General features: G+C 34.0%; 1 protein-coding gene across 1 annotated transcript in view; it reads right to left on the bottom strand.

Moving 5' to 3' along the window:
* MMP16 (matrix metallopeptidase 16) overlaps nt 1-15,187 on the bottom strand; it is a gene marked incomplete at both ends in the record, with an annotated part of 163,000 nt that overhangs the window by 61,772 nt on the left and 86,041 nt on the right. Inside the window, 2 exons of the mRNA XM_084213146.1 lie at nt 948-1,252; nt 9,815-9,937. Of these exons, the coding sequence (XP_084069272.1) occupies nt 948-1,252; nt 9,815-9,937 (428 nt within the window). The remainder of the gene's footprint in view (nt 1-947; nt 1,253-9,814; nt 9,938-15,187) is intronic.

The following is a 15,187-nucleotide window of genomic DNA, read 5'->3' as shown; positions in this document are numbered from 1 at the left end:
GCCTTCTCTATAATCTTTTGTATGCTAGAAACATCCTATTTGTGCATCTCTGAAGAGATGTCTCAAACTTCATGTAACTGGCTTAGAGGGATCTACCAGGACAACCAAAGCTGCTTGGAAACAAAACCGGTCACAGCATCAAACACAGAATATGTCTACAGAAAATCTCTTCTTTGTTACTGTTTTGGAGAGATGCAAAGTTAGACTTAGCTTTTAATTAGCATTCCCAGATAATGGCAGTAATTTAGTCACATCACCTTAGAGCTTGGCAATGGCCAGATTCTAGTTGTGAAGAATAAAGGGTATAATTAGTCTTTATTTGGTAAATGATAGGTGTGTAAACTGCGCTGTGCAGTCATTTGTTTGACTATGGGGAATGTGCTACTTAATTAAATTTGACACATTAAAATCAACAATTCCCAAAGACATTCAAAAGTTTTTGGGAAACACCAGTTCTGCTCTTGAAATGGCATCTTTAAGATTTGCCTTTAAATGCTGCCACTGCATCATCTTAGATGCAAACTGAAGACTAAGTTTTATGTCCATTAGTATCCACAGAATTGGTGGATAGCTGAAGTAGTTCTTATACCACTGCTAAATATTCCACATTTCCCCTAAACCTAAATAAGTTTGACACATTAAGAAATGCAGAGCTAAAGTAGTTTAGGTAAATATTCACCAGTACAATGTTTGAATGATCATGAAGTTTCCTAATAAGAATTCAATGTTTTTTCAAGCAAAATATATTTTCATACTGTATTACAAGCAGACAGATACTTTCCGGCCTTAGATTCAAAGAGAGTGATCAACAGAATATATTTCTAAAGCAATGTTAACCAAGGAAAGAAAACCATGTGACTTTAGGAACAGGGGAACAGGGAAGCAGTTCTGTTAGCTGAAAATTCATGCCACTTATCAATTTTGTTTAAAATTAAATCTTCTCTTACCATCATGATTGGGATTTCCCAAAGTCCATGGCTCATCTGAGTCAAAATGAGTGTCTCCCCCAATTCCTGGGCCAGGAAAATATGCGTGAGCTAAAAATCCTCCCTCCCCATCAAAGGGAGAACTATCTCCATGAAAACCTGATGCAAAAATGATTGTAATATCCACGTCTCTCTTGCCATTTTCTAATTCAATGTAAGGAACTTCTTCAAATGTTAGAGGAGTTACATTCTGCCACACATCGAAGGCACGGCGAATGGCTTTACGGGTTTCAGCATCGCCTACTTTTGGAGTGACGTTCTTTATGCTGAAATAAACAGAAAAAACATTACATAGATTAAATTTACCAGAGTGGTGACACTGCTAACAACCATTTCCCCCTAATTATTATAAGCTCTGTGCTTTTAATAAAACATGCTAGTCTGGCATTATATACTTTAGGAAGAGTATTTTTAAACAAGCTGGTGCAAAATTATGGTGTCAATCTGTATAGCCCTTTAAGCTAGAACTTATTATGTTAGCTGGCTTAGTCTCAGCAGTACAAAAATCTTATATTTAAAAGATTTAAAATATATTAAAATGAAAAATTCTTAACAGTGGGATAACCAGATTAATCAACCACTGACTGTTTACCTCCTGGACCACAATTAGAATCCATCACAGCTAAAGAATGTCATGTCCTTTCCGATCAAAAGAAAAATGCTTTTAGTGAAATCAAATTTTTACTTATTAGTGAGTTCATTAACAAAAGCAGAACTCCATACTGTGACCACCAACCAGTATTCACAAAGCCTTGTTGCATTTGCAACTGGATAAATTCCTTATCAGAAACAAAGCCTTTTGATTTCAGTACAGGCTAAGGTGTCCTTTTATGATCTGATTACATCTGTAAATCTTGCATAACACTGTAGAACCCATCAGAGAAATCATTTTATAGAAGACAGTTATGTGCTAACTCAAGTACATGTATTAAAGAGACATTTCAGTCTCCACTACTTCTTCAAGTCACATACTTGAAGGCAAAAAAAATTTCAGAATTGAAGTTTACTCTCATAGTTAGTAAATTACAGTGAAAATATGTTTTAAAAAATCTTAATTTTTATTATTGAATTCAAGAAATGAATGTCAATAATCAATTTCAGACCTATCCAATTTTCTGCATCATTTCCACTTGATTTGTACGGGCAGCAAAAACTCTTTTGGTTTGTGTCTGCTCTGAAACTGCTGCAATCAGATTCCCTTTGTTCATTTGACATGTGCTTGACTGAATGTCCAGTACAAATTTCAAAAATTGCATAGTTCTAGAGTACATGTAATATTTTTGCCAGTTTACACAGCATGGCACATTAAAGCAGAACAAATAAACTTTCATGAATAAACCTTGAATGATTGATTTGTTTGGTGCATTAAATGTGCTTGATTATATGGTATTTATGTTTATATAAATGGAAAAAAATCTTTCAAGTGTAATTTTATAGATTTTACATCATATATACATTTTGTTCATAGCTTTATATGGAAAACGTAAAGTTACATATTTAGACTTCCGCTCAAAATTATTTTAATGTATTGAGTCCAATAGTGCTGTCTAACCAAAGCATAATTTTTTAGCTGGCATGTATGTTCCAAAGAGATATCAACAGAAATTATAAGATAATAGATTGTAGAGAATCCACTGTTTTCTTTGATCTTTTGTTCCAAAGGTGATTTAACCAATCAATTCATACTTGTGCCTATTTTATTAGTTGCCTGGCTTGTGTTATTGGTTCTTGTTCTGTTTTTCTCTCTCACATACATGAGCTTCAACATTTTTCCCCCTATACACAAAGATATTTAAAAGACATTTCTGCACTGCAAAGTCATTATCTTTTTGTTGTCTCTAAGAAATTAAAATTTTGAACTCTTTTAATCTCAGGTTATAAGACATTTTCTCCAGTCTATTGAGTATTTTTCCGTGATTTTTATTCAACTCAATCCAATTTTTAATGCTCTTTTAAAACTGGCTCTGTCAGAACTATAAAGTACTGCAGTACTAATCTTGCTGTCAGAGAGAAAATATCCTCTGATCTGTAGGCATGACCTTACCCTACATGATGTAAATGTCATGTGATTTAAAGTGTTTCTATTATGCCCCTTCATAATTATTTGGTCATCAGTAATTTTATGATCAGTGTTGCCGCGCATTTTCTGTGATTAAAAAAATACTGGACACACGGTACCAACAATCAGCCCTTGCAGAACCCCTCTCTGAAAGCTCCTGCCTTTGAGAATTAGGTTTTTCTGAGATGTTTTAATTAGCAAGTTCATAAACTGCTGTCTGTGCCCCCTGAGAAAGTACAGCACTTTGGAACCTGTCCTGTCACACAAAATCAAAAACACATCACAGTGGCACACTCATGCTGCCACTACCAGAAATTTCACTGTTGCTATGCTAAGAATATCCCTTACAAAGCTGGCAGATGTGCTCTCAGTCAGTCCTGCTGGGTGCTCCCTAAGGCACGTGTAATGCCTGAAGCAGAGCTCTGTGAAGGATTGGAGCCTCTGTTATTTGCCACGTATAAGAAATATGGCAAATGAATCAACAGGCTCCCATAGAAAATAGACCATGTCTAGAAAAACTGAAATATTGATATAGAAAAAGTTCATCTGAAATAAACAGCTTGGGCTTTTGGGTTTCTTTAATCTATTCTTTTGTTTGTTTGATTTTTTTGTTTGTTTTGGTTTTTTGGTATTTAGGAATTTTAGTAATTAGTCAAAGTCCCATTTTGGTATTAAGTAAACAGAAGAAGGGCCTTTTGCTATTATATGTGAAATGAGGAAATGGATAAAAATGGATTGGAATTTTGTATTAGTGGTAAATTGAGTAATTAATTAGTCTGAAAGGGTTTGACTCAATGGCTAAAACTTATCATTTTACATTTTCTTGCTTTTCCAGCACATTGAATCAAGTTTTAATCAGATTACAAATGAGGAATTGAGCCATTGGGCTAGTTTCACACTCCCAAGCTAGAGCAGACTACCTTTGATACAGATATTTTCCACGGGATTCAGCTATCAACTTACTTTTGAAATAGCATTCTACATCTCCAGATTCATTGTAAAGTAATATTTTTTTCAAAGCATACTTTCTGCATTAAATCCAGAGAGATTAATGGCTTCCAAACCAACATTCTGGAGTGGGCAAGATTATACTGAAAAGTATAGCTTGAAAGAGAAATTACATAAATCAGCAGTTGTTCCTATACAAGAGTATTTACAGAAAACAACTGTCCACTTTGAATGTGTTAAACTCAATCCAGGTTCAATCCTAAAAGAATGACACAAACATTGAAATTGTCTTGCTGGGAACTTTGCTTTAAATAATTCACCAGTGCAGATATCTGAAACCCAAGTTATGTTCCATTTCTTTCATGTTGTTTATCATACAACCTCCAAGGGGGAAGTATAGTAAAATCAATCCATAAAGACAGTCTATCAATTACCAGAGATACTAGGATTCATCTTTTAAAAGTCTTCAGTTTAGACCTACGATTGCAATAGCAAATTATGTCTCACTCTTAAGATCCATAACTTAAATCCAGAAATCACCTGAAATAGTGGTAATTCCCACAGGAATAAAAAAAAAAAAAAAAGACAGGAATTGGGTATCTTACACTCATCATGTCCAGATAATGGAATTCAAATAGAAGTGTAGGATGTGACAACCCAGAACTACTCTTATTGCAAGGTGAAAGAATAGCAAGAAAAAGCCCTTCATTAAAAAGTCCATCTTTTTTCTAAGTATTGCTTTCCTAGCCTCAATGTCTAGTGATCATTTCAAAGCAAAGTTCAGATGAGAGAAAGATCCAAAGCTGACCTTGACCAGACTGGCAGTGCAACTTTAAAAAGAGGTTGAAGATCCTGTAATTACTAAAAAAAAGGCAATTTATAAGATGAAATATTTATTTTAATGCCATTTTTTATGAAGTAATAAACTGAGTGATACCTTTTATAAATTTTGAGAGCTATTATTTTTAGAAAACCACAGCCATATATCAATTGATTATGCTTTTTTGTGGTTATCATTGCTGGTTTTGTATGATTTTCAACCTGATAGTTGCTTCAAGCATTGTAACTTTAAAATACATGTCTTCCACAAGAACAATTAGATTTTATCACTGATATGCACTTTTCATATTCATGTACTATTTCTACAGCTGCCTGAAAAGTCTTGTTTTAAGAGTGTTATTCTAGAATCCTGAGTCCTATTGATTTCAGAAAAGCTTTGGGTTTTCCTTCCCTTTCCTCTCCTTTCCCAGAATATCCTAAAAGAAAAATTATACATGTTTTACTGACATATTTTTGGCTGCATCAGCTTCAGGAGCCTTGCAAGATTGTCAGGATATACCTCACTTGACTGCATGAAATCAGTAATCTGAAATTTAAATAGATGAAAGAGCAGGAATTTCAACTGAGTAGGTAAAAAGATGCAGTCAATAATCTGTTTGAAGTAAGCTAGTTAAGATCTGTGCCCGATATGAAACTGTTCAAGTAAAATCAATTGAAACATACATTAAATTTGAATAAGCTGTTGACACAACTTTTTTATTGTCATTGATGTAAATCAAACCTAAACTGAACCAAAACTTTGGGGGTTTGTTTGTTCTTTTCATGGTTTCTTGGGTTGGTGGTTTTGGGTTTTGTTTGTTTGTTTGTTTGGTTGGTTGGTTGGTTGGTTGTTTTTTAATCACACTATAACTTTTATTGAAAGTAATAAAATACCTCTGGCCAAAAACATATTTCACTTTGCACCATAATTTCTCTAGAAATTGGTTTCTATTAAGTTGCTTCACTAATCTCTCACTGTTGTGAGGTTTTTTAGCTTCAACGTTTTTCCAGTTTCAGTTTGCTGACTCTTTGTAGCTATATACTGAGTGCTATCTTGGCTCTTATAGCTCTTGCTCACATTGATTAAACCTAAACCAGAGCTATTACTTTTGATTTTCTGTGGGCTTGATTTCCAACCTACTGCTGCCATGATTGAAAGAATTTATAATTATCTTGCCTCTTCATTTTCATGGATGACATTCTCCTCAACATTCATTGAAAGAAGATGAAATGTGAAAGAGATGAGATTTCCAAGACAAAAACCCAATATTAGCAAAATACTTGACAAACAAATATTTTTATAGGAAAGCTATTTTAAAACATCTGATGTCATAATATGTTCCTAGGTAATCTAAAATCACTAAAATGCAACATAAACACGGAATGTGTTCTAAATATTACTTTGTATTAATACACTAAAATTTTTTTTGCTACTATGAATCAACAGTCTTTTCAAAGTTTTTTCTTAATCCAATATTTCCTTACTTTTTAGAGTGGATTTCAAATATCCAAGAAGGAATGCTCTCTCCATATTCTACACAATATGGACCATTTAAACTATAGAAATTGCATAGCCTATTGCTAACAAGCCAGGTAAGACTTTTCATTGCATACTGAAGCTCCCAGCTAGCATTCATTCATTTATCTGGACAGCATAAAGTTAGACCTGTTCAAATCTTTCATCTTCTTTCAGAAATGAAATCTAGGATATATCTAACTTGTAAAAGGAAAATGACAATTATCAGGGGCTTGACCCATTGTCCACTAAAGTCAAGAAAAAGAAGAAATTATTTGTAGTGGGTTTGGGATGAAGCTATTGACTATCTACAGCTAAGTTTCCTGCACCAATTAAATTATTACATATTGCTGACTGATTGAATTTGGGTTTTTTCCTTACATAAGCAAGAAATAATAAATCAGAGTAGCTTTTCAATTATTATTTTATTTTAAATCGTTACAGGTTCTAACTCATAGTTGTAAATCAAGACAAATCTTTTATTTTTACAGAACATTCTCCAATTTTACTTGAAAAATTATTTTGCCAATAGAATAATCTGGGCAATTGAGAAATGACTGACTGCTGGAGTTCAGATTATGAATGGGAGCACAGAATTCTGATGAGGAGGGCTTCATATTCAATGATTCTCTGTCTAAAATAGACATATAAACATTTATATTTTATTTTTACAAAACTGATAACTTTATTGATCCACACTGTTTCTCCTTCTTTAAAGTACTGGATTATTTACTTTTCCAGGAAAAGAGAAGATGACTATATTTTTGAAAATCATATGTGCCTTCATAAATATCCCCTAATTTTTTCTTTTTAAACTTTAATTTTTAAAAATCTGTTCAAGCTTTCTTAAATTTTTTTCTCTGATTCTGTACAATGTTCAGAGATCATTGTGTAATTTCACATAGCCTAAAATACTAAGGAAAGATTAAGACTATATCATTAAGATCTCTGTAGCTTTTTCTGTAATGGAGTCATAATTTTCTTGTACCCTAGATGTTCTCTTTCACCCCTATACTCTTCTGGCTGGTAAAAAGTTTCAAATACTTTCCGCTTTTTTGTAAAAGTGGTGTTATGCTAGAACATGAGTACTAATAATGTTTACAAGGTTTATCAGCATGAACTATACCAGCCAGAAAAATACTGTAAACTGGGTGATTTCATCAAAAACAGAAGTTCTAACAAACATCACACATCAGTTCAAATGAGAAGAAAGATGCATTCCCTGAGGAAGAACAAGCATAATTAATGCAGCACATTGCACATTCCATGCACATGTTTCTAATGCTGGAAATCTGTATTTTGGTTCTGTTTGTAAACACATTGCATTCTAAAAATAAATATCACCTAAGTCCAAAATTTAATATGTGGCCAAAAGGACATAATAAATGTTCAAAATGTAATATGGGGGAAAATACATTATTAATGTAACTTCTAATTATAATTGTAATTTTAGGTTGCTTCTTTGAAGTTCCATCTTGAAATATTGTAGAACTGTTTCAGGTGGAAAAATTACATGTCGAAAATATGGAAAAGTTCCAGGGCAAGGAGGGGTGGGAGCTTGCTTTTGGGAGTATTTGTTTTGGGGTTTTGGTTTTGGTTTCCAAAAAATTCTAAGCTGTAGCATGCACTGAGATAAAGGAGAAATTGCTCTTTCTGTGGAAGAATTAGTAAACTGGCTTAGCAAGCACACTTCAGACTGCAAGGTTCAGCTGGCCAGGAAGGCACAGAATGCAGCTGGAAACCTGCAGGTTATAAAAAGACTGAGGAGCGGCACAGTGGAAAATGGAGCAGATAAATGATACTAGAGATATGGTTAAAATTTTAGGAAACAAAGCAGGTTAAAATGTCATTCATTTAACATGTCATAAGCCTGTAAGCAGGGAATTGGTGAAAAGTGCGAAAAGAATCTTAGTTCTTTTTTTTTTGGGGGGGGTCTTTATTTGCTTTGGTTCATTTTCTAATTCAAAAAGATATTATAACATCTTTTTTTATTCTAATGAAATTTAGGGTTTCTATTTTAAATGTATTTTGTACTGTAATTCACTGCCAAAAATATTACAGACTTATTCACTTCAAAGCTCTGTTTGACTGGAGGTCTTATCAAAGTGGGAGAGAGGGCATTTTCGAAGAGGGGAGGCAGGAGATAAAGAACTGCTATAAATTCTTCAAAGTGAGAAAGATTACTAGATAGCTGTCACTTAGTTTAATACTGGACACCCTCATTTGTTATTTGGATTAATGCCTTGGGTGACAGTCCAGAAGATATACAAGGCGTAAGATTTAGACTGCTGTAAAAAATCCTGTAATGAAATAGGGAATCAGACTCTGTACAAATCAGAGTGTAGAAAACCAAACATATGAGTAGATGACTACTCATGCCTCCTAAATGTGCCCACACTGCATTTAAATTCTAAAAATGCAAACAGATATAAAGTGCTGTAGGTGGGCATTTTTATTCTAACCAACTATAAATTACATTTAAATTAACAATAAAGGACTTCAGCCAATGCAACATACCAACCCCAAGTTGTCTATTGCTTGATGTTATATCAGAATGTAATGTCTTAAACTAGGGTTACTAATGAAACTATTTCTTCACCAGGGTATGAGGAAAAGTCTATATGACAATTATGGCTTATGAACTTTAAATTTATTACTTGTATGGGTTCATGAATAACGGCATCAGATAATGAATTTGAAAACTATTTTATCCCCCAGAACTACCCCTGTTAGATATTACAGGAATCCATGATGAGGCCATATAAATTTTCCAACATTTTGTATTTGAATCCTTGGTTTGCTGACAGATTATGGATTTTATATTATATACATAATGACACTTTCTGTGGTTGACAGAGCTCTAGTGAGTGCATCTTGAAAGTTTCCATCTAACTTTCCCTTCAAGGCCTCAGTTTGACAGCAGGCACACTGTGCTAACTATGTGCCAGACTCAGGAGTTACACAGATGTACTGCCCTGTACACACTCCTATGCCCACCATCACCTAGACCAGAAATGCCTGGGTCAGTGACTCATCAAATTATAATCAAATTAATTTGTACTTAGAACAGACCCATAGGCACCTACATTTTGCAGAGACTGACTCCTTTCAATACCCTATTTTACATATTTAAATTAGAAATCTGAGTTTCATTACAGCACTCCTAGATTCAGAGCAATATTCCCTGAGCGGTTGCCAAGAAAGTTGAAAGGTAACCCTAAGGAAGTACTGGGTGTTTAATTGATGCTGTAAGCTTTGGAGAATTTACTGGCTACTAAATACATGCAATTTTAATCCAAGAAAACAACTTCATCTTAATGCAGCACATACATACTTATAGGAGGTATCCATTGTAGCACTTTAATATCATGCAGTAATAATAAACTTCTCAAAGTATTGAAAAACACTCAGGAATTTATATTTACTTTAAATGAAAAGTCATTACTGCTAGGAACATTTGTATTCCTATAGGAATATCTTTGGTACCTGTACGTGATATGTTTGTGTTGCCATTTCTGTCCCGTTAACGCGTAGCGTTTCCGACGAATGTTAAATTTGGAGCTACCTCTTGTTTGGTCAGGCACACCACATCGAGGTTTCTTCATCCAGCTGCAAGAAACAGCACCACACAGTTAAAGCAACATGGAAGAAAAATCATAGCCACTGCATCCCTAATAAAAACATGTAATTATCTATATATATATAATTTTATAGAACATATAAACGAATACAACAGACTGTTGGTGTTCTTTTAATTCAAGATACTGAAATTGCTACGTTTTTGATACTACCAAGTTCTTCTATCTTACTCTTTTTCCACACAATGAGAAGTATCTCAGTGCAACTGTAAGCTCCTAATGGAGATATTTAACTCAGAAATTATTGCTTAAGAATATTTAATGTTCTGCACAAAATCAAGCTGAAAAATCTAAATCACATACAATAAAAATTATCATTGCAGCCACACCAGATTTCCCAGAGAAGGGCTGTGTTTCTACAGTGCTCTTCAATATTTCATTTTTTTCCAATATCTAAAAAAAAAATTAAACTTGCCAGCATTTCAAACATATTAAGATGATATCTAATTCAAAAGTAAAATTTCCACAGCAATATCCTTGAACTGTTTCTCACTTGTAGTGTAAGGGACTATTCAGTTCAAAGAAAACACAGCCATAAAGTAATTATTTTATATGAGTTGAATAGCTGCAGGACAATTTACCATCAGGAAGAGAGTAAGGCTAAAGTCTTTTACTGCATAAGTAAAAGACAAATCTCTTTCTTTATTTTTTCCAGCTCATTGTATTTCTATCATGCCAAACAGTTACTTATGTAAAAGCTACAGTTTCCCAATGGCATTTAACAGAAGATTAGTCATACCCTATATTCAGGCTTTCATGGACGAATTTCTGACCATTAAACTGACATTGTTTTGTAAATAAATGCAGCAGCTGCATATATGTGTGATTGGATGACAGGCAAGTAATTTCAAATGTCAGCTCAGAAAGTGGATTCCCTTTAAAACATGCACAGGTATTAAAAACCTCCAAAAAAGCAAACAGCTGATCATCAGCCTCACTTATTTTGATAAATGTGTAAGAAGTGGTTTAAAAGTACAGTTATATTTGTAACACTTCATACATGCAGTAGCTATGGGTATAGAGCAAACCGTTTTTCAAAGGCACAAGTAGGGTTTAAGCTCACCAGCCTGTGGGAAAGTACAAAATTTTCTTGATAGTACCAAGATGGCACTGCATCCCACTTGCACTTGCACTGGTAAGAGCCTGCAAAACCTCTGATGTGAGACAAATCTGCTGAGTAGAACAGATCAGGAACTAAAAACCTCATGAATTTAACTGCCTTAACTGGAGACATTAAGTTCTCAATCATATGTTTCAAATAAGAAACATAGAATGATTTTTTTTTCTAATTTCTAGTCACAATACTTATGCATGCCACATAAAACAGCTGATGTACAAGGAAAACAATATCTTTCCCTAGTGCCTGCAAAGGTACCATACTGCAAAAATCTAAAAAACCTTACCCTACCAGCATTTGCTGAAGCCCCCTGAAATTTTACTTCAGGTTCCTTTGGTTTTTGAAATAAAATAATAATGAAAAAAAGTAGACATTAGGGATTTTTGGGATGAAATATTACTGAAAAGCTTAATTTGCTCTAATAATGAAAGAAATGAAGGAAAGAAGTAGACCTCTGTTACAGAGCGAAGGGCAATAATATTCTTCTTATTAAAATGATATGCTTACACTTAATGAGATTGAAATTGACTCAGACATTTGAAAACTTTTAGACACATGGTCAGTAATAATTTTTAATAAAGGTTTTTATAAATATTGCATTATATATATAATAATATAATATAATATAATATAATATAATATATCACTCATAGTTGTATCATTTTAACGGCAATGTCTTAAAAGTCATTGAATTTTAGGCCTTCCCTTCTCCAAAAAGTTTACATTATTTAGCTTAACTGATGGAGGCCTATTTTAATAACAGAGTTTGCTCATTAGGAAGTTAGGGGCAGATAAGAGTAAATATTCTAAGTTCTGAATTTAAAAATTCATCTTCAAAGCTATTGAAATAATTTCTCAAGTCAAAAGATTTAATAATCTTATAGAAAATCTTGTTAATGTATAAATTTTTTCACACTTTAGAACTAATACTAAAAGTCAAGAACAGTAGGTTATGTGGATTCAAAAGTCATCATTGTATTATCTTACTAGAACTACTGACAATCCTTTTTTAACAGAACAAAACATGCCCCAAAATAACATGTTATGAAATTCAGGCAGTCACAATTTGTTCCTGCATTGATTTTGAAGTAGTATGTACCTTCAAGGACATCATGCTTGCACCCTTATTGGCTTGGACAGAGAGGGGATGTTCCAAGTTGTCGTGCTGTCTGGACCACTAATATTCTTACTGTTGTTACATGAGGGCTGGGACTGTAGTTCACACAACATAAATCCAAATATAAATCAAATGGAAGTCATTGCAGGGTGGTTCAGTAGCTTTTGGGAAATTATCTTCATGTAAAATTTAAGGAGAGATGCAAGTCGCGGGCGAAGATTTGGAACATCACCAAATCTATCACCTAGATCTTAGCTGAGCTAAGTTTAGATGTCAAATTTTAAACAAACTAGTGCATGACTAGTATGGGAGCTCAGTATTTTCAAGCACAGAAATGAGGCAAAATGCTAACAACTTCAGACACATAAATTTTCCTTTTATTTCTATAATATTTTAATTATTTTTCAAATTTTCAACAGTAATTGTTCTGACACACACTGGGAGGAAGACTTCTCTTAGTAATAATCATTAATGCTCATGACATTCCAGATACTTAGCACATAATATGGTCTTCCCTTGGGGGAATTGACAAATAAAACATTGATTTCTATGTTCTTCCAAATATAGATTCTTCTAACGTAATATGATCAAGGTTTTCCATGTTCCTGATTGTTTGCTAGAGTTTAATTTTTTGACATGTTTTTGAAATGTTTTGAAATATGCTTCATTTTTAAAAGGTGCATACAAGTAATGACTTTGCCTCTCTTTCATCACTTTGTTTTTGAACTTTGAGAAATCTTTTCCGCAGCAGCCCTTCAAAATTAATATTTTATAAGTACTCAATAAAGAGGCTTAATTGTGACTAATGTTCTCTATCTGTACACTGTGTCACATCACATTCCTCTTCTAACTCCATTAGTTTGAATCTTGAGAAGCTATGTATGCCAGGGAAATTTAAATATTTTAGACTCACAGCAAATCTAGAAAGATTAAAAGAAAAATATGCAGCAAAACTGTGATGCTCTTCCAATAGAGAGATGAAACTGAACTTCTATCTCAAGCCAGCTGCCCAACCATATTTTGTTCTTTGTTTTCTAGGAGGAAAAATCTTTTTCTGTCTCTTATTTTTCTTAAGCCTTCAAAAAAGAATTTACCCTCACAGAATCAGAACATTAAAAACAATAAATTTGGTTGAAGACTCAAACTGCTTTATCCCTTATCAAAATTGTTGCTAAGCTTGCATGATTGTTCTGTTGTTATTGGGCTTTGGGGGTTATTTGGGACAGAGATACAGCAAAAAAGGAAAATAAAAGAGAAGGTCCAGCTTGAGTTACTGCAGCTTAACTTAGTGGTTGGACAAATTATAGGTGTCTATTTAAGAAAACTACTGAATTATACCCTTAAATTTCTAGTGAGGAGAAGACATCCCTATAGATGCCTTTCTAAACATCTTTGCTTATGTAGCCTGCTATTACAGGTCTTTATTGACACTTGCTAAGTAATAGGAGGCAGTCAAAGAGTGATGTAAGAGACTGTATTTCAGCCTTGATGATTCCTTTTTTAAGACTTCTCATTGGATATTTGCTAGGGGTACAGACCTTATGTATACTTTAGTACAAAAAAAATATTAATTTACTAAGAAAATAAACTACTGGATCAATTTCAACAGCTCAGAATTTTCTTTGTGACTGATAGTTAATATATAAATAGCAGAGAGCATGGTTAGAAGCTCATCTAAGCATTGAAATAGGCATATTTGCCATTTATTTCTAAAGGATGACATTAAAATAAAATGAAAGTTTTGTTATTATTGCGCAGATTTAGTCAGCATCCTATACATGACCATTCCATCCGCATATCAAGAAGTTTGCAGTGTACTCCTCAAAAGAGCAAAACAAGTCTTGGGAATATGTATAGCAGTTTTAAGAAAAGATAACAACTAGTCTTTTTCTGCAATGTTTCTTTTAGGTATGCAGAAGACCAGAATACCAACAGTAGGTCCAGTTTTAGAAATGTCTTTTTTTCATAAAACATTGACTGTGTTTGGTAATATATAAATGAAATACAGAAAATACTGTGGCACTCCATGCAAACATTAGACAGTATTTTCATTGGATTAGCCATTCTCATGGTACTTGTATTCAGAACCTCCCTCACATTTGCATATCTTTATAAGGATGTCTCTTTCTACCACTCACTCTTCCTTACTCCAGCAATAAGGATGTATCATTCTTTCCAAGACACTTGAGAAAAAAATAGCAAAACAAAGTGAATGCTGAGTAGTAGGGAGAGGATGAATACTGTTCATATTTATGCATACCAAAATACTCATTGAAGGATCATCTTTTTTTCAAAGCAGCAAAATTCCCCCAGGAGACATTTTATAGTGCTGCTGCTGTAGGACATTATTTCTTTGTTAATACCCCCAAAGTTGGTTCCTGTGAAGTTGCTACTATAACTTTTTTAATTGTTTGTCCTTCTGAAGACAAAGAGGCACATCATAATCTCTTCTCAAGATGTGTCAAAGAAGCAGGTAAATCCTCAAGCACAAGATGAGAACATATTTTTTATGAGGTTCCTGCTTTATTTATTATTTGCAACACCAGCACTGTTAGCTATTACAGCATATTAATCCTAGAGAAACAAATTATAAACTGTCACATGTGGAAGGACAGAATGTAAGAAAATAAAGATGGTGCAGAAGGTAGTCTCACACCTGAGGAGTTGCAGCTGCACTAATCACCAAAGATTAGAAACCTGCCTGCCCTTAATAGGCCACAGCTGTGTCCAATAAGATGACAGGTGCTACAAAAGAGTGGGTTAGCTGGTGGAGAAGAGAGTTGGGGTTTGTTGATTGTATTGTGAAGAGAGTTGGAGGCTGAGGAGGAGGAGGGGTGGATGCTACACACTTTACTGATTTGGCATGTTGGAGCCAGCCCTGCACACCTCTGCCAAGGTATAGGTGCGGTCCAGCAGAGACCCAGGACAGTGCTGGGTTCCCCCAGCGTGGCAGTGTGTGCAGCAGGACATAATATGGAGCTCTGAGA

Source organism: Fringilla coelebs (genome assembly GCF_963513975.1).
Source record: "Fringilla coelebs genome assembly, chromosome: 1".
Classification (NCBI taxonomy): Eukaryota; Metazoa; Chordata; class Aves; order Passeriformes; family Fringillidae; genus Fringilla; species Fringilla coelebs.
Note: the sequence above shows the minus strand (reverse complement) of the source record. Positions and strands in the feature narration are given on the sequence as shown.